The sequence below is a fragment of the Aotus nancymaae genome, unplaced genomic scaffold (genome assembly GCF_030222135.1).
Source record: "Aotus nancymaae isolate 86718 unplaced genomic scaffold, 86718_ANA_hifiasm-v0.15.2.pri h1tg000007l, whole genome shotgun sequence".
In the NCBI taxonomy this organism is placed as follows: domain Eukaryota; kingdom Metazoa; phylum Chordata; class Mammalia; order Primates; family Aotidae; genus Aotus; species Aotus nancymaae.
Window position 1 is genome coordinate 66,370,663 of NW_026988418.1, and position 25,270 is coordinate 66,395,932.

Consider the following 25,270-nt stretch of genomic DNA (forward strand, 5'->3'; position numbering starts at 1 on the left):
ATTAAATTTTGTCTCAACTGTATAATGCAAGATAACATTTTACATGTGCATTTTTGCATTTAGAGTTTGTGTTTAAAAACAGAAAAGTCTTACCAATAATAACTTCACAGGATTTATGTGCCTGAGAAACTTCATAAGCACAACGCATTTCAGAGTATGTAATCCCTCCAATTACAAAAACAATCAGCTTTGACCCGTTTCTTCGATCTTCTAAATAATTAGCTCTGGGTTTCTGGCGAGCACTAAAAAGTTGTTTAAAAAAAGTAAACATGTTATAAACATTTCCAAAGCCATAATGCTTGTAGACTTAAAAAGCCTAACTCAACCAAACTCAAACTTGCTACCAATTACACTGATTTTTAAGGAAATGACTTAACCATAGTATGACTAGAACACCAAGAGTTAAGCAAGACAGCCACATTTCAAAAACAGTTTTAACAAATCACGCATAATCTGGCTTGGCATTTTAACCTATAGAGTAGAGCTAACACCCTCCCTTATTATTTCATAATAAATAATATACGGGAGAAGTCTGCAACTTCTTGAAATTAAAAAAAAAGTACAGAGTGGCACTGATAAAGTTTTGAAGACGTGAAGAGGAAAGAGGCAAGTATTACTTTGGAGCTGATGCGATATTTGGTTGTTCCCTGCTGGAACGGAATTCAGGAACTTATGATGGTAGGAGGTTGGCTGTTAAGAATTAGACCTGGGTTTTTATTCGTATTCTGCTTGTTTTTGATTCAGTATGACTTTCAGCAAGTTACTTAACTTCTCCTCTAAACCTCAAAGGACCCAGCAATCCTATTACTGGGTATATGGCCAAAGGATTATAAATCGTTCTACTATAAGGACACATGCACACGAATGTTCACTGCTGCACTGTTTACAATAGCAAAGACCTGGAACCAACCCAAATGCCCACCGATGATAGACTGGACAGGGAAAATGTGGCACATATACACCATGGAATATTATGCAGCCATCAAAAACGATGAGTTTGTATCCTTTGTAGGGACATGGATGAAGCTGGAAACCATCATCCTCAGCAAACTGACACAAGAACAGAAAATCAAACACAGGATGTTCTCACTCATAGGTGGGTGTTGAACAATGAGAACACATGGACACAGGGAGGGGAGCATCACACACTGGGGTCTGTAGAGGGGAAACAGGGGAGGGACAGTGGGGGTAGGGAGTTGGGGAGAGAGAGCATGGGGAGAAATGCCAGATACAGGTGATGGGGAGGAAGGCAGCAAATCACACTGCCATGGGTGTACCTATGCAACAATCTTGCATGTTCTTCACATGTACCCCAAAACCTAAAATGCAATAAAAAAAAGGGGGAAAACAAACAAACAAACAAACCCTCAAAGGTTGTTATAAGGATGAAATGAAACAATGTAGAGAACATACTAAGTAGGGAATCTGGTGTTGGGTAATAAGACTCAATAAATAGTAGTGATTACTTTTTACCATTCCTCCTCCAGACTGCTCTAGATTTCCAGACTCCCATATAGTGGCCACTAGCCACATGAGCCTATTTAAATTTAAATTAGTTAAAATTAAATAAAATAAGAAATTCAGTTATTCATCCACACCAGCCATATATCCAGTACCCAACAGCCACATGTGGCTAGTGGCTGTCATATATAGTGCCAACACAGAATGGTTCTATCACTGCAGAAAGTTCTATTGGCTAGCACTGCTCTAGAGCATAGGAATTACTTTTTTTGTTCACAGGTTCCACTGGCAAAAATTATTAGCTTTTGTTTGAAAAGTAAATATTTCAAAATAAACACATTCATTTACAAAGAAATATATATTAATGTATAAATGACCTATATGTACTAGAATATATCAGTAAAGCTTAATTTCTTATTTTTTAGGTAAAAATAGTACCCAATGGTTCACTTTGTTACCTATTTTGAGAGCCACTGTTCTGGATGACCTACAGAGTCTTGCAATATAGGATCTCACAGCAAATTTTTGTTTCTTTTAGAGATGGGGTCCTGCTATGTTGCCTAGGCTACAGTGCAGCAGCTGTTGACAAGCACCATCACAGGGAACTACAGCCTCGAACTCTTAGGCTCAAGAGATCCTGTCACCTCAGCCTCAAGTAGCTGGACTTAACAGGTGTACATAACTGCATCCAGCCCCACAGAAAACTTTTAATAAGGTTCTTTTTTTTTTCTTGAGACAGAGTCTTGCTTTTGTCGAGACTCTCGACAATCTCAAGATTGCAGCCTCGGCTCACTGCAACCTCTGCCTCCCGGGTTCAAGCAATTCTCCTGCCTCAGCCTCCTAAGTAGCTGGGACTACCGGCACGTACCACCATGCCCAGCTAATTTTTGTATTTTAGTAGAGACAGGGTTTCACCATGTTGGCCAGGATGGTCTCGATCTCTTGACCTTGTGATCCGCCTGCCTTGACCTCCCAAAGTGCTGGGATTACAGGTGTGAGCCACCACGCCTGGCCTAATAATGTTCTTAACCCAGCCTTTCAGATGATTGCTTCCACCACCTTAAAGAATGAGGTAGTGAACAGGAAAAAAATTTTTTTTTAATTAAAATTTTCTTTTCCTTTTGAAAGATGAAACAGGAACAAGACACACTCTTGTTCCCATACAAAGTCAAGGACGTAGTAAAAACATAAATTTGGCTTAAAAACTGTAACAATGCCAGATATAGGTGAAGGGGAGGAAGGCAGCAAATCACACTGCCATGTGTGTACCTATGCAACAATCTTGCATGTTCTTCACATGTATCCCAAAACCTAAAATGCAATAAAAAAAATAATAAAAATAAAATTTTCAAAGTATATTAAAAAAACCTGTATCAACAGAGAGAAATAAAGTACAAAGGCAAAAGAAAAGGAGACAATACTGCTGAAAACAATTCTGTTTCTAAGCTTCTGAATAGCAATTTTAGAGCAATGGGATTATATTTAATTGGTTTCACATACATGTGAAGACTGAGAGATATAAAGATAATAATTAAATCCCTAGATCCTGAAAGCTTCCCTCTAAATAGCACCAAGGAGCACTGATTAAAATAACAGCAAATATGTTTTTAAATCATAGCTGAGAATAAACAAGTCAGAGAAATCTCCAGGGGCTGTTGGTAAAAAGGAAGCTAAATATTAGAATAATAAACTGAGTTGAGGCTTTATCTGCCTTGTGGAGTATTTTCCAATCTTAACAAACAAGGGGCCAAGCCCTGGGTATTGTGCAAGATAGAGATTGGGAGCTGACACCCTGCATAAGGTCAGGACACTCTCAAAGGCAAGGGGAGATGCAAGGAAACTTCTCATCTGATAATTTAGCCACACGACTGTCTCATGAGAGTCTTAGGTGTTAATTATACTACCTTCATGATCTGAGGAACCCCAAACTGAGAAATTAACACAAAAAAGAAAAAAACCTCTAATCTGGCAAGAGCACACCACAAACCTGTCTGAAGGGACCTGTTCTCAATGCTGGCTACCAAAATAAACTCAGCATTCAGAATTATAAAACACATATGGAAATAAGCAACTATGAGTCTGCAGAAATAAAAGGCAGCAGAATTGAACCCAAAGAGTGTAAAATAGTGAAATTATTAGATACAGACTACAAATTAGGTATGTTTAAAATGACAATGGACAATAAAGTAGGATAGAAGCATGACAAAATAAGAAACAACAAAAAGTCCAAGCATATTTAAAAAAGAAATGTGATAACTTCTAAAATGGAAAGATAGTCACTGAAAATAGAAAAAGAAAAAAACAGCTTATACAGCAGATGAGACAAAGTGTAAGGGAGAACTAAAGAACTGAAAACTAAATCTGAAGAAAAATTTCTAGAGTGAAACACAAGCAGAAGAAATAAAAAAGTGTAAGAAATTGGGAGACATTATGACAGAATAAGATGTTCGAACCAAACCAAGACTACAGAAGTGGCAATATTTGAAGAATTCACGAAAGATATGAATCCTCAGATTCAGGAAACATAAATTTATCCCAAAGAAAGAAAAAAATAAATAAATCCTCAGATGTACACAGCACAGGGAATATACAGAACCAACAACAAAAAACAACCAGAGAAAAAAGGCTTATTACCCACACAGGTACAAGAAGACCGACAGAAAACACAACCCCTCTACCTTCCCAAGAACTAAAGTAGAACCTTGGAAACAGCAGAATATTTTCTACAAGTGTTGAGTGACCATACCTCAGCTCTTAGAAATTCATAGCTGGCGCCGGGCGTGGTGGCTCACGCCTATAATCCCAGCACTTTGGGAGGCTGAGGCGGGTGGATCACAAGGTCAAGAGATTGAGACCATCCTGGTCAACATGGTGAAACCCCGTGTCTACTAAAAATACAAAAAATTAGCTGGGTATGGTGGCGCTTGCCGGTAATCTCAGCTACTCAGGAGGCTGAGGCAGGAGAACTGCCTGAACCCAGGAGGTGGAGGTTGCGGTGAGCCGAGATCGTGCCATTTGCACTCCAGCCTGGGTAACAAGAGCGAAACTCTGTCTCAAAAAAAAAAAAAAAAAAAAAAAAAAAAAACGAAATTCATAGCTGGCTAAGAACAATGACCAAACGAAGAAATGAACAAAACTATGAAGACTACCACCACTGGCTGGGAATGGTAGCGCACACCTGTAATCCCAGCATTGGGAGGCTGAGGCAGGTGGATCATGAGGTCAGGAGTTCGAGACCAGCCTGGCCAACATGGTGAAACCCTGTCTCTACTAAAAATACAAAAACTAGCTGGGCGTGGTGCCACGCGCCTGTAATCCTAGCTATTCACGAGGCTGAGGCACGAGAATTGATTGAACCCGGGAGGCAGAGGTTGCAGTGAGCTGCGACTGTGCCACTGCACTCTGGCCTGGGCGACAGAGCAAGACTCTGTCTCGGAAAAGAATAAAAAAACAAAGAAAATCTTAAAAAAAGACTACCACCAACAGACCCACATGAAAGGATACACTTCAGAAAGAAAGAAACTGAGCCCACACAAAAGGAGTGGTGGGCGATTTAACAGGTTCACATGCACATACAACTGAATTAAAAAAAAACAATAATGCTGCTTATTAAATTGGGGGGAGAGAAGATATAAAGTGAACAAAAATGAAGTATTGTAACATTTAAGGGGTGCATGGTTTATATCCAGTTGGTCTAAGGTTCTTGTATTGTTCAAGAGGAGGGCAGAGATACTAATTAATCTTAGACTTTGTTGAGTCAAATATGTGTAGGAATAAACTGCTACAAGAATAAAAATAGATAATATAATCACCAAACCTTTTGTAGAAAGGAAAATATAGAACAAAACTAAAGAAAAAACCTCAGTCCAAGGGAAGCGCCCTCAACACCCAGATACATAGAAAAGTATAAGAATGCTCACTGCATACTGTTTGTAATAATGCCAGTTTTGAGAAAGCATAAATTTCTATCATGTGCAAAACAGATGAACAAGTTGCTATACTCATATTAACTAAATACAAACTAGCAGTGAAAATTTATGCATGTATCAGTCTGGGATAAATTTCACAAACATAATGTAAGGGAAACAAAAAAGCAGGCTGCATAAGGACACACAATATGACACCATATTAAGTTTAAAAACATAATACAGAGAGCACTTGTAGTCATGGCAGAATAAGGTGGTCAGGCGATTTCCCTCTAAGAAAACAAATGTATCCTTGGATAAAACTGTGGGGGAAAACAGAACAAAACAAAACATTCAGGGTAACTGGAAACCACAGGCAGACAACAATTGAGAAGCATTTGGTCTTGAATGTCTGCCAACATATCTGGTAGAATGGTGGTGGTGAATATGTAACCTTCTAGCCTGGGCTGCATCTAACCCTCACTGCTCTCCCAGCTCAGTTAGAGAAAAATTATAGCTTTACTGCCCTTGGTGTAAGACTTGATTCAAGATGGGGCAATGAGGGAAGTGCAAAATCCTGCAGCTTTGCTAAGTGTGATCTCAACTTAAAATGGGCAGTCAATATTGGTTTGTTTATTTTTTTGAGATGGAGTCTTGCTCTGTCGCACAGGCTGGGGTGCAGTGGTGCGATCTCAGCTCACTGCACCTCTGCCTCCTGGGTTCAAGTGATTCTCTTGCCTCAGCCTCTTGAGTAGCTGGGATTACAGGCGCATGCCGCTATACCCCACTAATTTTTGTACTTTTAGTAGAGACAAGGTTTCACCATGTTGGTCAGGCTGGTCTCGAATTCCTGACCTCGTGATCCGTCTGCCTTGGCCTCATAAAGTGCTGGGATTACAGACGTGAGCCACTGCACCAGGCCAGGTAGAAATTTAATAAGGAAATCCCAGAAGTAAAGAAGCCAAAGAAAGAAAAGATAAGCTCTCTACACATTATTAGTTGATTACTAAACTACGCATGTGTGTGGGAAAACCTGAGAAAGTCCAGGGGGAAAAAAAGAGGGAAAAAAGTGGGGCCAGGTGCAGTGTCTCACACGGATAATCCCAGTGCTTTGAGAGGCTGAGGCAGGAAGGTCGCTTGAGCCCAGGAGTTCAAGACCAGCCTGGGCAACACAGTAAGACCCTACCTCTACAAGACATTTAAAAAAATTAGCTGGGTGTGGTGGTACGTACCTGGAACCCTAACTACCTGGGAAGCTGAGGTGGGAGGCTCACCTGAGTCCATGAGTTCGAGGTTATAGTAGGCTACGATCATGCCACTGCACTCCTGCACTCCAGTGTGGGCAACAGGGCAAGACCCTACCTCTATTTTTTAAAAAAAATTTTAAAAAGGAGGGAGACTTAAGAACGGCATATTCTGGAATGCAATCTCTAACCCACATTTAGCTTGATCTGCAGAGGATGGAATCCATACAGGCTTGAAGTGTATGAACAGGTAACTGACTGACATCTAAACTACACAGACATAGGGGCAACCACTAGAAGCTAAGACACAAAAATTAAAATTAAAAAAAAAATTAAACAAGGACACCAGTGACTACAAGAGAGCAAGAGAGAAAGATTCCATAGTTTGAGTCCACACAAATTACTAAGACAATTGGGGTTGCTATAATACATTATCTAAAAAGTCAATTTTTCAACCAAAAATTAGATATGCAAAGAAACAGGAGTGTGTGACTCACACTTGGGGAAAAAAAACATTCAATAGGAATTAACCCTGTAGACTGAGATGTTAGGGACTTCCAAGCAGTTACAAATATGATCAAAGAATTAAAATAAAAAATATGCTAACAAGAATAGGGAATCTCAACAGTCAGAAATGGAAATGAAAAATAACTCAAAAGGAAATTCTAGATGTGTAAAGTATAAGAAATTTTAAAAAGATGAAAGAAAAGAGAGCCTCAGTAACTCACAGGACAATGTCAAACCCTCCAACTTATGTGTAACAGGAGTTTCAGAAGGAGAGAGGAAGGAGAGAGAAAGGGGCAGAAAAAAATTTTTAAAAAGTAATGCTTGAAAACATCCCAAATTTGAGGAAAATTATTAACTTGCAGATCTAAGAAACTCAACAATCCTGAGGTAGAATAAACACAAAGATAACTACACCTAGACACAACACAGTTAAATGGCAGAAAGTCAAAGAGTAAGAGAAAATCCTTCAAGAGATAACTCAAGACGCTGTTTAGGATACAAACATATGTAGAAAAAGTATAAAGACATACAGGCAATAAACACCAAATTCAGGACAGAAAAGAAAGGGAGAATAATAAAACCAGAGTGTGATATACAGGAAAGCTTGAATTATGATGATTTAGTTGATAAGCTAGACACTGAGTAGAACATTGTAACATGCTCTACATCTTTCTAAATGTTTCAAATATTTCAACATAAAAAAGTTATTGAAGAGGATTAAGGTCTCTGCTATGTGAAGGAAGAGTAGGTGGGGAAGGGAATATCTCGTTTCATGAAAATATTTTTTATAATAAAGTTACATTTTCATATTGCTTATCTAGATTCATTTAAAACAAGTTACAGTTAAAGAAAAAATACAGGACTGTATGCTTCAAAGAAAGCTGCCAAAAATGAGTACCTGTGTACCATTTTAAATTATTAGTCTGTAGAATGAAAATTTCATTGATTTTCACTTTTTACCTTACAGCTCCTGAACCATTCCATACTGCTGGATACTGGGAACAATATGGCCATTCTTTTGAATCTAATCTATTATCAATAGCATCCTAGGGAAAGAAAGAGTTAATTCCATCAAGAAAACTGTAAATTGCAGGACTCTTTTGCATAAAGGTCAAAACTTGCATTTGAAATTGAGGAACATTAGACACAAATATTTAGTTAAATAAGATTAGCCTTTTCTTTGAAACTCACAAATCTTATTTGCTTCAAAAATTAGTGAAATCATTTACTTATTAAACCCGTATTTGCTGCATGACTCCTTTTCTTCATTTGCAGGGTCCCGATGCTGTTATAAGGATTCCAGGTACCTTATCAGGGCCTTTAGTTCTACAGTGCCAGGGGTTTCTAATCATCATTTCAGTCCTGACATACCTCTAAAGCTTTGCCCTTCATAGTTACTGCTATGGCCTAGGGGTACTCAAGACAATCCAATAGGATATGGGAAGGTTTCCTTTTCATTTTATTCTTAAAAATTTTCCCTCTTTTCAGTGTTAGATTTTATGATATATGTATATGTAATATATTATAAATAGATTATATTTTTTTAGTATAGTAATGCATAACATAAATTAGGTTCATGCTCACATTTTTTATGGTTAGGTGTTCATGAATTGAAAAGTATGGAGACCACTGCTTTACAGCATGGTAGTACAAACAGTATTAACAAGTGGGCACAAGGAGTGGGCACAAAGTACTCAGCATCCAAGAACATTTCAGTAAGACTGCAAGAAGGGAGGAAATCAAGTTTCAGGAGAAAAAGCCTAAGACTGTCATGGATCCAAATGTGTACTTTCTGAATTTAACATGCACATTCTTGTTCAGGGGTTCAAGAAAGTCAATTCTTATTTTACAAATTACGAGCCATGGTAAACTGATTAGGAATATGTTTAACAAAAACTATCCATGAGAAACTACTTAGTTCTACATCATCCTGTGAAAAAGGAAAAAAACAAATCCTTATAGAAAATAAAGTCTAAATTCTTTAGATTTTTTCCTATGTGTTTAAGCATGTGTGAATGACATAAAGTTAGCCAAGCAAAACAGAAAAATCATAGTTATGCACTGTACCAAATTAGCTTCCAAAGGAAAGTATAAATTGGGGTTTAAGTAGAAGGAAAAGGGGAATAAATGGAACTATATGATCATGACTGAAGAATCAGTGTCATGATTTTATTAAGCTCATAAGGTAATTTTAAAATTAGCTCATTTTATAATTTCCTATAATTGAATAATCTTCTCTAGGCATAAACAGTATTAAAGACATGATTCATCTGACAGAAAACTATAATGAGGTTTACATTTTAATCCAAATACATTTCCAAGAATATTGGCATTTAACACTTTCTAATAGCGGTCCACATACAAATGCTATTTTGTTGAACTTGCAATCAAATAAATTAATTATATTTATGCCACATGTAGTTATTTAAATAAAGCAGTATTTTTCATTAAGCATATATGTGCTTTTTAAAATCTGTTTGTTTTGAAACAGTCAGTGGTATGAGTTTGTCTGAGGTCTTTAAGAAAATAATCTTTGGCTGGGCGTGGTGGCTCACACCTGTAATCCCAGCACTTTGAGAGGCCGAGGCGGGTGGATTACAAGGTCAGGAGTTCAAGATCAGCCTGGCCAACATAGTGAAACGCTGTCTCTACTAAAAATACAAAAATTAGCCAGATGTACTGGTGTAGTCCCAGCTACTCAGGAGGCTGAGGAAAGAGAATCACTTGAACCCAGGAGGTGGAGGTTGCAGTGAGCTGAGATTGTGCCATTGCAATCCAGCCTGGGCAACAAAGGCGAAACTCTGTTTCAAAAAATAAAAAGAAAGAAAGAAAGGAATCTTCAAGAAATTCATCTCCTCCCTTGACCCCAGATACAGCCTTTTTTGTGAAGCCTCCAAACACTGCCGAAAACTTCCTGCCCAATACATATGTTCAAACTGACATAAATTACAAAAAGTAAAGAATACGCTAAAGAGGGCACTCAGGTAGAAGAAAAAAGTTAATGATTTTTTACCTCCATAATATCTTTGATAAAAGGTGTCCATCGAGAGAGCTGAAAAGTTTCTTCTGCAGACCGATCCTTTCTTAATGGTTTGCCTTGTTGAGACTAATACAATTAGAGAAAAAAATTAAAAACCAGTAATTCTATTCAAATATAATACTCTTATGTTTCCTAACAAAGATATTTAATTTACCATCAAATATCATATTCTATATGATTTAAAACTGAGAGTGGAGATGCCTAGTTAAAAAAACCTGAGTAAGCGTGGTCAAATTCCACTGAACAGTATTTTGTGCTTTAATGCTTAAAATATTTATAATCATATAAGAAAATATGTTTATTAAAATAGAAGTATAAACTTGATGGGGCCAGGTGTGGTGGCTCACGCCTGTAATCCTAGCACTTTGGGAAGCCGAGGTCAGGAGTTCAAGGCCAACTTGGCCAACATGATAAAACCCCATCTCTACTAAAAATACAAAAATTAGCCGGGCGGATGGTAGGCACCTGTAATGCCAGCTGCTCAGGAGACTAAGGCAGGAGAACCACCTGAACCCAGGAGACAGAGGTTGCAGTGAGTTGAGATCATATCACTGTACTCCAGCCTGGGCTACCCTCTGCCTCAAAAAAAAGAAAAGAAAATTGACGGTAAAGAGTGAGATTCTAAACAGAGTTCTTTCAGTTTTTTTTTTGAGAAGAGTCTTGCTCTGTCCCCCAGGCTGGAGTGCAATGGCGCGATCTCGGCTCACTGCAACCTCCGCCTCCTGGGTTCAAGTGATTCTCCTGCCTCAGCCGCCTGAGTATCTGGGATTACAGGTGTCTGCCACCACACCCAGCTAATTTTTGTATTTTTAGTAGAGATGGGGTTTCACCATATTAGTCAGGATGGTCTCAAACTCCTAATCTTGTGATCCACTTGCCTCGGCCTCCCCAAGTGCTGGGATTACAGGTGTGAGCCACTGCGCCTGGTCTTTTTTTTTTAAATTTTTTATTTATGTATTTATTTTAAAGAGAGTCTTGCTTTGGGCTTGAGTACAGTGGTGTGATTTTGGCTCACTGCATCCTTGACCTCCTGGGCTTATGTGATCCTCCCACCTCAGCCTCCTGAGTAGCTGGGACTACAGGTACATACCACCACAACTGGCTAAGTTTTTTGCTTTTTGTAGAGGCAAGGTCTCACTATGATGCCCAGGCTGGTCTCGAACTCCTAGGCTCAAGCAATCCTCCTGCCTCAGTCTCTCCCAAAGTGCTGGGATTGCAGGTATGAACCACCATACCTAGTGAGCCTAAATTTTTTTAATCAAGAGAATATATACTTATTTTCTCTGCCAAATTATAGTTAAAGGTTACATGTTTAACTAAAATATGACAACTGCTATAAATGAATCATAAAGACAAAAGTATAAGTAGTAAATTATGATAGAAGCCATAAAATAAATTCACTAGAAAACTGATATTTGCCCAAATTACATATGGAAAAGAAAACACAATCTTTAATTGCTTATTCAAAATCCATACAGTGAACTTAAGAATACTGTTCACATAAAAAACACAGTTAATGCAAACAACCATACATACATATATGTAAAGTATATACACAACATAAGACTTCTTACTTGGGGAACAATGGGAACACCAAGGTAACTCCAGTTACGAATCATGTCACTCTCATTTTCTATCTTTACATTCTGGATCAACCTGTCCAAATTTTCTTCTGTAGTTCCTTGAATAGGTAAAAATATGGGTGCATAATCACATAATTGCTACCAAAATAATTTCGGGGTTTTAGGTAGTACCCATAAGAAACAGTCAATTCATATCCCCTTTAGTCTTCTCTCAATTTCATATTTTCCCTTTTATTTATCTTAACCAAGTTCAGCAACTGTCTTTCAGTTTTTAAGGATTCTTTTATGATCAACAGTAAAACACTTATTAAAAAGTGATTGTCTCCATTACCATTAATACTGAAGATATAAAGTAGGATTGCTCTTATTTTATCACAATTATCATGATTTTTGTTGAGCAGAACTGGAAGGAGTACTCGCATGGAATCTTTCACCTTCTGTCCTTCTGCATCAGTTCCAAGTGCCAGATCCTTAATGAAAATAAAATATTGTCCGTGATCTATAATCAAAATTCATTTTTTAGTTAAAAACATCTATTATTGGATGGGCATGGGTGGCTCACGCCTGTAAGCCCAGCACTTTGGGAGGCCAAGGCAGGTGGATCATCTGAGGTCAGAAGTTCAAGACCAGCCTGGCCAACATGGTGAAACTCCGTCCCTACTAAAAATACAAAACATTAGCTGGGTGTGGTGGCAGGGGCCTGTAATCCCAGCTACTCAGGAAGCTGAGGCCGGAGAATTATTTGAACCCAGGAGGTGGAGGTTGCACTCCAGCCTGGGTGACAAGAGTGAAACTCCATCTCCAAACAGAAACCAAAACCAAAACCAAAAAAAAAAACAAAACACAAAATCTATTATTAAATCTCGTCAAATTTTAATGGAACACTAATGACATTACAAAAGAAAATATAAACATCGCTTGTAAACTACTGTTTGTACAAAATACAAAAGGTCAAAAAATAAATCAGAGAAGACAAAAATCATTAATCTAAACCTATGCTATCCAGTACAGTAGCCACTAGTCACATATGACTACTGAGCACTTAAAATGGGATCAGTCTGAATTAAGATGTGCTGCAGGTACAGAATATCAGAAGACGTGAAGTAATATAATGCAAAATATCTAATTAATAACTTTTTATACTGATTATATGTTGAAATAATATTTTGAATACATAAGGCTGTCAAACCTTTTTTTTTTTTTTTTTTAAAGAGACAGGGTCTTGCCCAGGCTGCCCTCAAACTCTTGGGCTCAAGGAATCCTCCTGCTTCAGCCTCCTGAGTAGCTGGACTATACACACACTGCTGCACCCAACTTATTAGTAAAATTAATTGCACTTTTTAATTTTTACCTTTGTAATATTGCTATTAGAATATTTAAAATTACATGCAGCTTGTATTCTGTTTCTATTAGGAGCAATGGTTGAAACAATTATGGCATGATATAAAAGGCCTCTTGTAAAATGAGCTCTGCAGGATGCTACATTAAATGCTGTACTGAGAAAGTCCTGCCAACAATGCTACCCTGAAATAATGCTCCCAAAATTTAAATCATTCCTTAACAAAAAATATACAACATATTAGGAGGGACTGTTTACTAAGATACTCTACAGCTACTTGTTAATGTTAGTGGGGAATGACATATTAAATACTGCGCCTATGTGGGTTCCCTGCTAAGAGAGGGTCTGTGATTCTGTAAAAACCAAGTTTATCCTGGAAATTTATTATGAACATAGGCATTTCTCACTCTGCACATACCTGTTCAGTTTTGCAGAGCTTTTCTATATTAAGCTTGAACTTATTCATGCAATCTTCTGCTAAGTTAAGATGAACAACTTGCTGAAAAACAGAAGAAATCAATCATTTAAAGCATTTTAATGACTTTTGTGCAACTACTAATATTAAACTTTTGAGACAGGCCTGAAAGTAAGTATGGGCTGAGGTGAATGAAGGTAACATGTAAGCAAGGGACAACTCAAGAAAGGAAGTAAATGACAATGTGATCTACAGGTGATATGGTTTGGGTATGTCCCCACCCAAATCTCATCTTGAATTGGAGTTTCCATAATCCCATGTGCTGTGGGAGGGACCTGATGGAAAATGTTTGGATGATGGGAGTGATTTCCCTCATGCTGTTCTCATAATAGTAAGTGAGTTCTCATGGGTTCTGATGGTTTTATAAGCGTCTGTCATTTTCCCTGCTTGTAGTTCTCCCTCCTGTGGCTTTGCGAAGAAGGTGCCTGGCTTCCGCCGTGACTGTAAGTTTCCTGAGGCCTTCCCAGCCATGAAGAACTGTGAGTCAATTAGAACTCTTTCTTTTATAAATTACCTAGTCTTGGATATTTCCATATAGCAATGTAAGAACAGACTAATATAACAGGGGGCAATCAACAGACAGCATAAATGGGATGGAAGTGTTGAATTTGTGTTGAGTTTGAGAGTAATGAAAAATAAAGTGAGAAAAATGCCCAGAAGTTAAGTTCATCAGAATCAAGTTGTATTATAATATTCTCTTTATCTTCCTAAACGTTTCAAGTATTTTAACACACAACAAAATTCATTGGTTGACTAGGGTACAACATGACAAAAATGTTAAGATTATTCTGATATTTGTAAGGAACAAAAAAATAGTTTACCTGACTAAACAGCTTAAATGCTCTTAAATCTACTAATATGTAACTATTACTTTAAAGAAACACATAGAATAATATCCACTAGTCAATCTAGTGCTGAATTTCTTGTAAGGTTGATAAATATTACTCTGTTAGGCTATTCAAGACAAAGATATAGAAAAGTTTAAGCTGGAGTCAGATAAATCTAGATTATATAGGTAGAGAAGTTATGAAACTTAGATATATGGGATATTTCTCAGACCTATGGTAAGATTTTAGAGGACAACTAACACCAAGTATTCCATGAAACCCACTGCTAAACTGAACTATAGAACTGAATATAAACTAAAACTAATTAGGCATCTCTTATGCAATACTGCTTACCTTAGTAATCTGTTTACGGAAATGGGGCATCTTTTTCATCAGCTGGGTAAGAGCACTCAGTGATGTCTAAGAAAAATCAAACATTTTTTTAGGCAAACCTATGATTCAGTTATTCTATATTACAACTTTGAAATCCTAGAGTTTTATGAATTATCAAATCTAGTGAATTTATGGAATATTTGACAATTTTTTAAAAGAAATATTCAGGAGACTTCCAGTTTCACTCACAGTAATGTAGCTGATATCAGCCTTACCCTCCCTCCATAAATAAATAAGATTAGACACATAAATAAAACAACAGCTTTCAGGTAATGGATAAACGCAGCTCACAGCTGAGACAGCTGAGTGAAGGAAAGCACCAAAGGTGATCCCTGCACTCACCCTGCCTTTCCCCTGAAGATGTTTTCCAAACACCACTGAAAGGAAATAAGAGTTCCAAGTAGAGAGAAGTTATCTCTCTGGGTGGAAAAAAAAAAAAAAAGGGGAGGTAAGAGCTTGGGGCTGTGAGGTAGATTTTGGGAAGAAGGGTGCTAGAGAGAAAGAAGCTAGATAGAAGATAACCTAAAAATGTCTACAGAGATTGTCCTTGGATCCCTAAGCTGTACACGTATAGGGCAAACCCTTAAAGGTGTAATAGAGAACAACTTCTGGGTGGCTAAATGTTGGACACAGAGATTTCAGAAGGGTCTTAGTGCTAAGAAAATACTAGCATTCCCTGATCCAGACAAAGTAAAGTGACCTAAGTGAAAATCCTAAACATTCAGTCCTGGGACTATGTCTTAGGACTAAGAGCAAAAGTGAAATAAACTTACTATAACATTGTCTAACATGAAGTTACAACAAAATCATGATTATTCCTCAGCAACTTAACTGCCTGCCAGAAGAAAACTCAACATTCTCTGTAGACAGAGCAACATCTAGAACCTCTGCAATGTATCATCCACCATGTCTAGCACAATAAAACATTAATAGGTGAAACAGGAAAGTGATTGATACTCAAGAACAGTCAATAAAAGTAGACCCAAGATACGGAATAGTTCTAGTGTTTGATAGCACAACAGTGACTATAGTTAACAATATATATTTCAAAATAGCTAAAGGAGAAGATTAGAAATGTCCTCAACACAAAGAAACAGTAAATGTTCAAGGTGATGGGTATTGTAAATACCCTGATTTCATCATTACACACTGAATGCATGTATAAACATATTACATGCCTCATAAATATGTACATTTATTATGTAACAATAGAAAAGCTAAGAAAAGAAAACCTCAAAATGTAAAAACAAAGAAACTCACCAAGAAGTAGACCTAAGATGGAGTTGGCAGACAAAGACTTCAAAATAACATATTTATGTTAAAGTGGAAACAGAGGAAAGGATGGACTACATGGATCAAAAGATGGAGTATTTTAACAGAGAATTAGAATTCATTTAAAAAAAATCCAGTGAATGTCCTAGAGTTAAATATAAGACTAAGCTAAAAGTTCAATGAATGACTTTCATACATTGCTAGTGGGACTGTAAAACAGTACAGCCATTTTGGAAAAATAGTTTGAAAGTTTCTTATAAACTTAAACATAACATTTATTATTAATCCTGCAATCCCACTCTTAAGTATCCTCCCAGGCAAATGATAACATTTGTTCATTGACATGAATGCTGACAATAAAAAGCTGAATGTTTATAGTAGCTTTATTCATAATTGCCAACAAGTTGGAAAAACTCAAATGTTCTGAAATGATAAGCAAATTGTGGTACATGCATAATATGGAATATTACTCAGCAATAAATAGTAATGAAACTACTCTTGCATGCAACATGAATGAATCTCAAATGCATTATGCTAAATGAAAAGAGCCATGGTGTATTATCTGATTCATTGGACATTCTGGAAAAGACAGAACTATAGGGTCAGAAAACAGATTAGTAGTTGTCAGGGGATGGAGACTGAGTTAAGAGGTTATCTGCAAAGGAGCATGAGGACATTTTGGGGGGTGATGACATTATTCTATATTTTGATTGTGGTGGTTATAAGAGAGCACACATTTGTCAAAACTCATAGAATTGTATACTATAAAGGGGAAATTTTACTTTATACCTAAATTTTCAAAAGTATACAATGAATGGGTTAAAAGCAGACTGAATACTACAGAAGATAGAAGTAGGGTACTCAAAGTCAGGTCAATAGAGAACATTCAATTGCAATGCAGAGAGGTTAAAAAAAAAGAAGAAAAGAGAAAATGTAAGAGATATAGCATACAGTCAAGAGAGCTAAAAAACATGTTGACTGGGGTCCAAGAAAGAGAGAAAAGAGAGAATGGGACAAAATCAAGATGTGAGGAGATAATGACCAAGAATTTTACAAACATAATGAAAGTTATCAACCTAGTGACTCAAGAAGCTCAGCAAATCCCATGGAGGATAAATACCAAGCAAACCATATTATAGTAAGGCATATCATGGTCAAATTGCTAAAAACCAAAGATATAGAGAAAATATTAATGAACACATTTTATCTTCAAGAAAACAATAATACTTAACAGCTGGCTTTTCTTTTTTTTAAAGCAGAAATTATGGTAGCCAGAAGGTGATACATTGAAACCTTTAAATTGCTGAAAGGGAAAAAAAATGCCAACTTTGAACTCTAAATTCAGCAAAAGTATCTTAGAATAAATTGCAAAACAAAGATGTCCTCAACAAAAAGAAAGCTAGGATAATTCAATCTACCCAGTTGGAGAAACTGAAGAACAGTAAGAAATAAACAGTACCAGATCATATAAATGTGTGGGTAATATAAAAGTCTACCTAGTGTTTAGAACAAAATAACATCTTTTTATTTTTTTCTAAACAAAATAACATCTTGAGTTTATAACACATGTTGAAGTAAAATACATAAAATAACAGCACCAAAGAGAATGGGGATAAATGAAGTTAAACTATTTTAAGGTTCCTGAATTATTCAGGACATGATAAAATTATACTATTAAGCTAGGGTAAAAATACATTTTTTAATTTCCAGTATAATAACTAAAGGAAGGACTATAACGCAAAACAAAAATGTTTATATTGGAGATGAAATGGAATTTATTTTAATAAAAGACTTGATAAAGGGAAAAAATAGAATATAAAAAAATGAATAGAAAACAAGATACTAGATATAAATTTAACTGTATATATACTTATTACATGAAATATATATGAACTAAACAAGCATTCTAATTATAAGATTTTTGGGCTGAATAAGAAAACAAAATTCAACTACAAGCTTTTTTCTTTTTTAACAAATAAAAGTATTTTTTAATGATCCTATTTTGGAAAATTGTAAGGATCTGAAATTTTTAATTTTTTAAAACAATGGAGTACTTCAATAAAACATGTTTTCTTTACTAAGAATTATACATGGCTTGTTTTCTAGCTTAATTCTTTTTTTTTAATTGCATTTTAGGTTTTGGGGTACATGTGAAGAACATGCAAGATCGTTGCATAGGTACACCCATGGCAGTGTGATTTGCTGCCTTCCTCCCCATCACCTATATCTGGCATTTCTCCCCATGCTATCTCTCCCCAACTCCCCACCCCCCAACTGTCCCTCCCCTATTTCCCCCCGACAGACCCGTGTGTGATGCTCCCCTCCCTGTGTCCATGTGTTCTCATTGTTCAACACCCACCTATGAGTGAGAACATCCGGTGTTTGATTTTCTGTTCTTGTGTCAGTTTACTGAGAATGATGGTTTCCAGGTTCATCCATGTCCCTACAAAGGACACGAACTCATCGTTTTTGATGGCTGCATTACGTTTATATGGTGAATTATGTTTATAGACTTGCATATGTTGAACCAGCCTTGCGTCGCCGGGATGAAGCCTACTTGATCATGGTGGACAAGCCTTTTGATGTGCTGTTGCAATTGGTTTGCCAGTATTTTATTGAAGATTTTTGTGTCTATGTTCATCATGGATATTGGCCTGTAGTTTTCTTTTCTTGTTGAGTCTCTGCCGGGTTTTGGTATCAGGATGATGTTGGTCTCATAAAATGCTTTGGGAAGGATTCCCTCTTTTTGGATTGTTTGGAATAGTTTCAGAAGGAATGGTACCAGTTCCTCTTTGTACGTCTGGTAGAATTCAGCTGTGAATCCATCTGGACCTGGGCTTTTTTTGGGTGGTAGGCTCTTAGTTGCTGCCTCAACTTCTGCCCTTGTTATTGGTATATTCAGGGTTTTGATTTCTTGCTGGTTTAGGCTTGGGAGGATGCAAGTGTCCAGGAATTTATCCATTTCTTCCAGGTTTACCAGTTTAGGTGCATAGAGTGGTTTGTTAATCTCTGATGATGGTTTGTATTTCTGTGGAATCTGTGGTGATATCCTCTTTATCATTTTTTATTGCATCTACTTGATTATTCTCTTTTCTTTTTTATTAATCTGGCTAGTGGTCTATTTTGTTGATCTTTTCAAAAAACCAGCTCCTAGATTTATTGATTTTTTGAAGGGTTTTTTTGTGTCTCTATCTCCTTCAGTTCTGCTCTGATCTTAGTTATTTCTAACTACAAGGTTTTTTTAAGAAGCACACTTTAAATATCAAGACATAGGTAGTTGAAAGTAAAGGATGGGAAAAGATGTACTATGTAAATACTAACAGAAAAAGAAGGTATAGTGGTAATCACATCAAAGTAGACATTAAGACAAGAAATATTGCAAGTAATGATAGGGACGCTATGATGATAAAAGGCTAAATTCAACAGAAAGATAGCTATGTTAAATGTATAATGAACTTAACATAGCTTTATCAGTTACTATAACTTCGAAAGTTGAAAGGACTAAAGAAAAACAGACTAATTCACAGTCATAACAGAGTTTTTAATATGCTACTTCTAATAACTGACAGAAAAAGCAGGCCAAAAAAAATCAGAAAAGAAAGAGAAGATTTGAACATGATTAACTATCTTGATTTAACTGACGCATAGAATTTTTATTTCCTTCAAGTATACATAAGGCATTTACCAATATATCATATGCTAGGTCAGTAATCAAGTTTATTATTACTGTTTTTTTTTGAGACAGAGTCTTGCCCAGTCTCCTGAGTAGCTAGAACCACAGGTATGTGCCACCACACATGGCTAAGTTTTGTATTTTTAGTAGAGATGGGGTTTCCCCATGTTGGCCAGGCTGGTCTTGAACTCCTGGCCTTATCTGATCTGCCTGCCTTGGCCTCTCAAAGGCAGGGATTACAGGCATAAGCCTGGGATTACAGGCATTATTATTCTGGGATTATAAGCCACCATGCCCAGCCCCATAAATCAAGCCTTAACATATTTTAAAAGACTGATGTCATATAGCGCATATTCTCTGACCACTGTATAATTAAATTATAACTCAGCAACAGAAAGATAACCAGAGAATTCCCAAATGCTTTGAAATTTAAAGACATATTTCCTATATAACACATTGGTCAAAGAAGAAATCACAATAAAGGTTAGAAAACGTTTTGAACTGAATGTAAATAAGTTATTCCCAAACTCCTGGGATGCAGCTAAGTTTGAGAAGTATATAACGATAAAATATATACAATAGGAAAGAATAAAGGTTGGAAATCAATGCTCTAAAGCTCCAACTCAAGAAGCTAGAAGAAAAAATTTAAACCAGTGGTGTCCAAGCTTTTGGATTCCCTGGGCCACAGTGGAAGAACAACTGTCTTGGGTCACATATAAAACACACTAACAATAGCTGACGAGGTTAAAAAAAATCACAAAAACATCTCATAATGTTTTAAGAAAGTTCGCAAATTTGTGTTGGGCCACATTCAAAGCCGTTCTGGGCCGTATGTGGCCTGTGGGCCATAGGTTGGACAAGCTTGATTTAAAACAAACAAAACTGAAGGAAGGAAATAAAACTGAGTAAAAATCAACTATATAAAAATACAAGAGTGAAAATCAACAAAGTCAAAAGTTGGTTCTTTGAAATATTAACATATGTTGGGGATATTTTTTTTTCTCTTTTTGACCCAGAGTCTCACTCTTTTGTCCAGGCTTTAGTGCAGTGGCACCATCTTTGCTCACTGCAACCTCTGCCTCCCAGGTTCAAGCAATTCTCCTGCCTCAGCCTCCTGAGTAGCTGGGATTACAGGCATGCATCACCAAACCTGGCTGATTTTTGTATTTTTTAAGTAGAGACGGGATTTCACCATGTTGGTCAGGCTGGTCTCAAACTCCTGACCTCAGGTGATCCATCTACCTTGGAGTCCCAAAGTGCTGGGATTATAGGTGTGAGCCACCACACCTGCCTGTAGGAGATATTAATAACATACAGGGGAGTAAGCAAATTAACAATATCAAGATTAGTAAATAAAATCAAACTACAGATTCTATACATATTGAAAGGATAAGAGGACATTTCACAATTTAGATGTAATAGACAAATTCCCTGAAAAATGAGATATCTCAAAACTAATATAAGAAAGAAAATCTAAATAGTTCTGTATCTATTAAATAACTTATAATTAATTATAATAAAAAACTTCCCCATAAAGAAATCTCCATGCCTGAACTGCTTCAATGGTAAATTCTTTCAAGCAGCAATAGAACAAGTAACAGCAATCTTACATAAACTCTTTCAGAGAATGAAATGATGGTGTGTGGATCACAATTCATAAGACCAAAATAATCTTGCTGCTAAAATCTGACAAGAACATTACAAAAAAAAAGGACTACTACAGAAAAATATTTCTCATAAATATAGACGCAAACATTCTAGAGCAAAATATTAGCAAACAAAATCCAGTGCATCATGATCAAGTGCAGTTTATTCTAGAAATGGTTACTTTTATGTTAGTAAGTCAATAAATGTAATTCATCACATTAAAAGAATAAAGGAGAAAAAAAGATAGTATCAAAATGTCTTTGATGAAATCCAGCATTGAATTTTCCAGATTAAAAGAAAACAGAAACAGGCCAGGTGTGGTGGCTCATGCCTGTAATCCCAGCATTTCGAGAGGCTGAAGCAGGCCTACTGCCTGAGCTCAGGAGTTTGAGACCAACCTGAGCTCAGGAGTTTGAGACCAACCTGAGCTCAGGAGTTTGAGACCAGCCTGAGCAATATGGCGAAATCCCATCTCTACTAAAAACACAAAAACGTTAGCCGGGTGTCGTGGTGCATGCCTGCAGTCCCAGCTACTTGGAGGCCTGAGGTGGGAGGATCCTTTGGGCCCAGGAGGTAGAGGCTGCGGTGAATTGAGACTGCACCACCACACTCCAGCCTGGGTGACAGAGCAAGACCCTGTCTCTTAAAAAAAAAAAAAAAAAGAAAGAAAGAAAAGAAATAGAAAAAAAGGAAACCTGTTGGCAAACTCAGAATAGAAAGGAACATCTTTAATCTGATAAAAGACTAAAACTACCTAAAACTAACATAATACTTAATGATGAAATACTGAATTCATTTCCCATAAGGCTGGGAATGAGACATGGATGCTCATTATCACCAGTTTGATTTCATGTTATATTGGAGATATTAGCCAGAACCAGGAGGTATTAACTACTAAGAAAAACATTTAAAATGTATGACAAGCTTGTCTAATTTGCCTTATTTTGTTGTTGTTCTGTTTTGTTTTCAGCTTTTTGCAGTCTGAAGCCATGGTTTTTAGTTTCTGTCTCTAGTGGTAAGTGGAAAAGAGGGATGAGGAAGGGAATTTACTTGCCCAAACAGAAACTAAGAACCCATGACTGTATTCTCTCCTTTGGACAACCTTGGAAAATTAATTTAGAAGAGACTAAACTTTCTTTATTCACAGATGATATTACTGTGTATATAAAAAATCCAGCTAAGTGCACTGGTACCTGCCTGTAGTCCCAGCTACTAGGGAGGCTAAGGTGGGAGGATCGCTTGAACTTAGGACTTTGAGACTAGCCTGGCCAACAGAGTTTCCATCTCTTAAAAACAACAAACAAAAAAGCCAATCTATAAACAAAGTATGAGAATTAAAAAATAAATTTAGCAAGGTTACCAGATTCAAGGTGAATACACAAAAACCATTTACATTTTATATACTAATAAAGTAAAATAGAATTTTAAAAATACCACTTATAACACCAAAAAATAAAATATCTTGAAATAATCAAAGAACAATGTGCAATACAACTAAAATGAAAATTATAAAATGTGGCTGAGATAAATGAACAACTACCTACATAAATGGAGCTATATTCTATGTTCATGGATCAGAAGGCTCAATGTTTTTGTTAGTTCTTCCCAAGTTGTTGTACAGATTCATGTAATCCCAATCAAAATTTCAGCTAAATGTTTGTTGAAATTGTCAAGCAGAATCTAAAATTTGTATTAAAAGACAAAAGTTGTGAACGGCTGAGACAATCTTGAAGAACAAAGCTGGAAGACTTATACTACCAAATTTCAAAGCTAATACAAAGATACAGTAGTTAAAACAGTGTGGTCTTGGTACAAGGATAGACGAATTGACCATGGGAAAGAACATGGAATCCACAGACCCACACATTTATGGTCATTTGATTTACAACAAATGCATCACTGCAACTCAATGGTGAAAGGACGGTCTTTACAACAAACATTGCTTGAGTAATCAGATATGTATATTGAAATAAAATGAACCTAGACCCTTACCTCACATCATACACCAAAATTAATGTCACTGAATGGCATGGTTTGGCTCTGTGTCTCCACCCAAATCTCACCTTGAATAGTAATAATCCCCATGTGTCAAGGGTAGGACCAGGTGGAGATAAATGAATCATGAGGGCAGTTCCTCCCATGCTGTTCTTGTGATAGTAAGTGAGTTCTCATGAGATATGTTGGTCTTATAAGGTGCTTCCCCCTTTACTTGGCATTCATCCTCTCCCCTGCCACTCTGTGAAGAGGTGCCTTCCACCATGACTGTTAAGTTTCCTGAGACCTCTGCAGCCATGTGGAACTGTGAGTCAATTGAATCTCTTTATAAATTATGCAGTCTAAGGTATTTCTTCATAAAAGCATGAGAATGGACTAATATAGTAAATTGGTGTCAGGAGTGGGGTGTGGCTGTAAAGACACCTGAAAATGTGGAAGCAACTTTGGAACTGGGTAATAGGCAGAGGTTGGAACAGTTTAGGGGGCTCAGAAGAAGACAGGAAAATGTGGGCAAGTTTGGAACTTCCTATAGGCTTTTGAATGGCTTTGCCCAAAATGCTGACAGTAATATAAACAATGAAGTCCAGGCTGAGGCAGTATCAGATGGAGATGAGAAACTTCTTGGGAACTGGAGCAAAGATGACTCTTACTATGCTTTAGCAAAGAGATTGGTGGCATTTTGCCCCTGCCCTAGAAACCTGTGGAACTTTCACCTTGAGAGAGATGATTTAGGGTTATCTGGCAGAAGAAATTTCTAAGCAGCAAAGTGTTCAAGAGGTGACAGAACATAAAAGTTTGAACAATTTGTAGCCTGATGATGTGACAGAAAAGAAAAACTCATTTTCTGGGGAGAAATTCAAGCTGGCTGGTTACATTTGCATACAAGGAGTCAAATGTTAATCACCAAGACAATGGGGAAAATGTCTCCAGGGCATGTCAGAAACCTTCATGGCAGCCTCTCCCATCACAGGTAAAGAGGCCTAGGAGGAAAAAATGGTTTTGTGGGTTGGTCTCAGGGCCTTGCTGCTTTGTGTGGTCTTGAGACTTGGTACCCAATATCCCAGCTGTGGCTAAAAGGGGCCAATGTAGAGCTTAGTCCATTGCTTCAGATGGTGAAAGCCAGCAGCTTACATGTGGTGTTGGGTCTACAGGGTGCACAGAAGTCAGAACTGAGGTTTTGGAACTTCTGCCTAGATCTCAGAGGATGTATGGAAACGTCTGGATGTCCAGGCAGGAGTTTGCTGCAGGTGTGGAACCCTCATGGGGACCCTCTGCTAGGGTAGTGCAGAAGGGAAATGTGGGGTTGTAACCTCCACACCGAGTTTCCACTGGGGCACTGCCTAATGAGTTGTGAGAAGAGGGTCACCATCCTCCAGAACCCAGAATAGTAGATCCACCAACAGCTTGCACCATGTGCCTGGAAAAGCTGTAGACACTCAACACCAGCCCATGAAAGCAGCTGGGAGAGTGGATATATACCCTGTAAAGCCACAGGGGCAGAGCTGTCCAGGACCATGGGAGCCCACCTCTTACATCAGCATGACCTGGATGTGAAATATGGAGAGCATTTTGAAACTTTAAGATTTAATGACTGCTGTATTGGATTTTGGACTTGCATGGGGCCTGTAGCCCCTTTGTTTTGGCTAATTTCTCCCATTTGGAATAGGCGTATTTACCCAATGCCTGTATCCCCATTGTATCTAGGAAGTAACTAACTTTTATCTGATTTTAAAGGCTCATAGGCTAAAGGGACTTGCCTTATCTCAGATGATATTTGGATTTTAGGGTTAATGCTGCAATGAGTTAAGACTTTGGGGGACTGTTGGAAGGGCATGACTGTGTTTTGAAATGTGAGGAGATGAGATATGGGAGGGACCAGGGATGGAATGATACGGTTTGGCTCTGTTTC

The 25,270-nt window shown here is 37.3% G+C and overlaps 1 protein-coding gene across 1 annotated transcript in view; it reads right to left on the minus strand.

Annotated features, from left to right (window-relative positions):
* STXBP3 (syntaxin binding protein 3) overlaps positions 1–25,270 on the minus strand; it is a 71,831-nt gene that overhangs the window by 2,008 nt on the left and 44,553 nt on the right. The window contains exons 12-18 of the mRNA XM_012468024.2: positions 14,736–14,801; positions 13,498–13,578; positions 12,072–12,210; positions 11,732–11,838; positions 10,131–10,223; positions 8,078–8,163; positions 94–242 (exon numbers count right to left, since the gene is read on the minus strand). Coding sequence (XP_012323447.2) covers positions 94–242; positions 8,078–8,163; positions 10,131–10,223; positions 11,732–11,838; positions 12,072–12,210; positions 13,498–13,578; positions 14,736–14,801 — 721 coding nt within the window. The remainder of the gene's footprint in view (positions 1–93; positions 243–8,077; positions 8,164–10,130; positions 10,224–11,731; positions 11,839–12,071; positions 12,211–13,497; positions 13,579–14,735; positions 14,802–25,270) is intronic.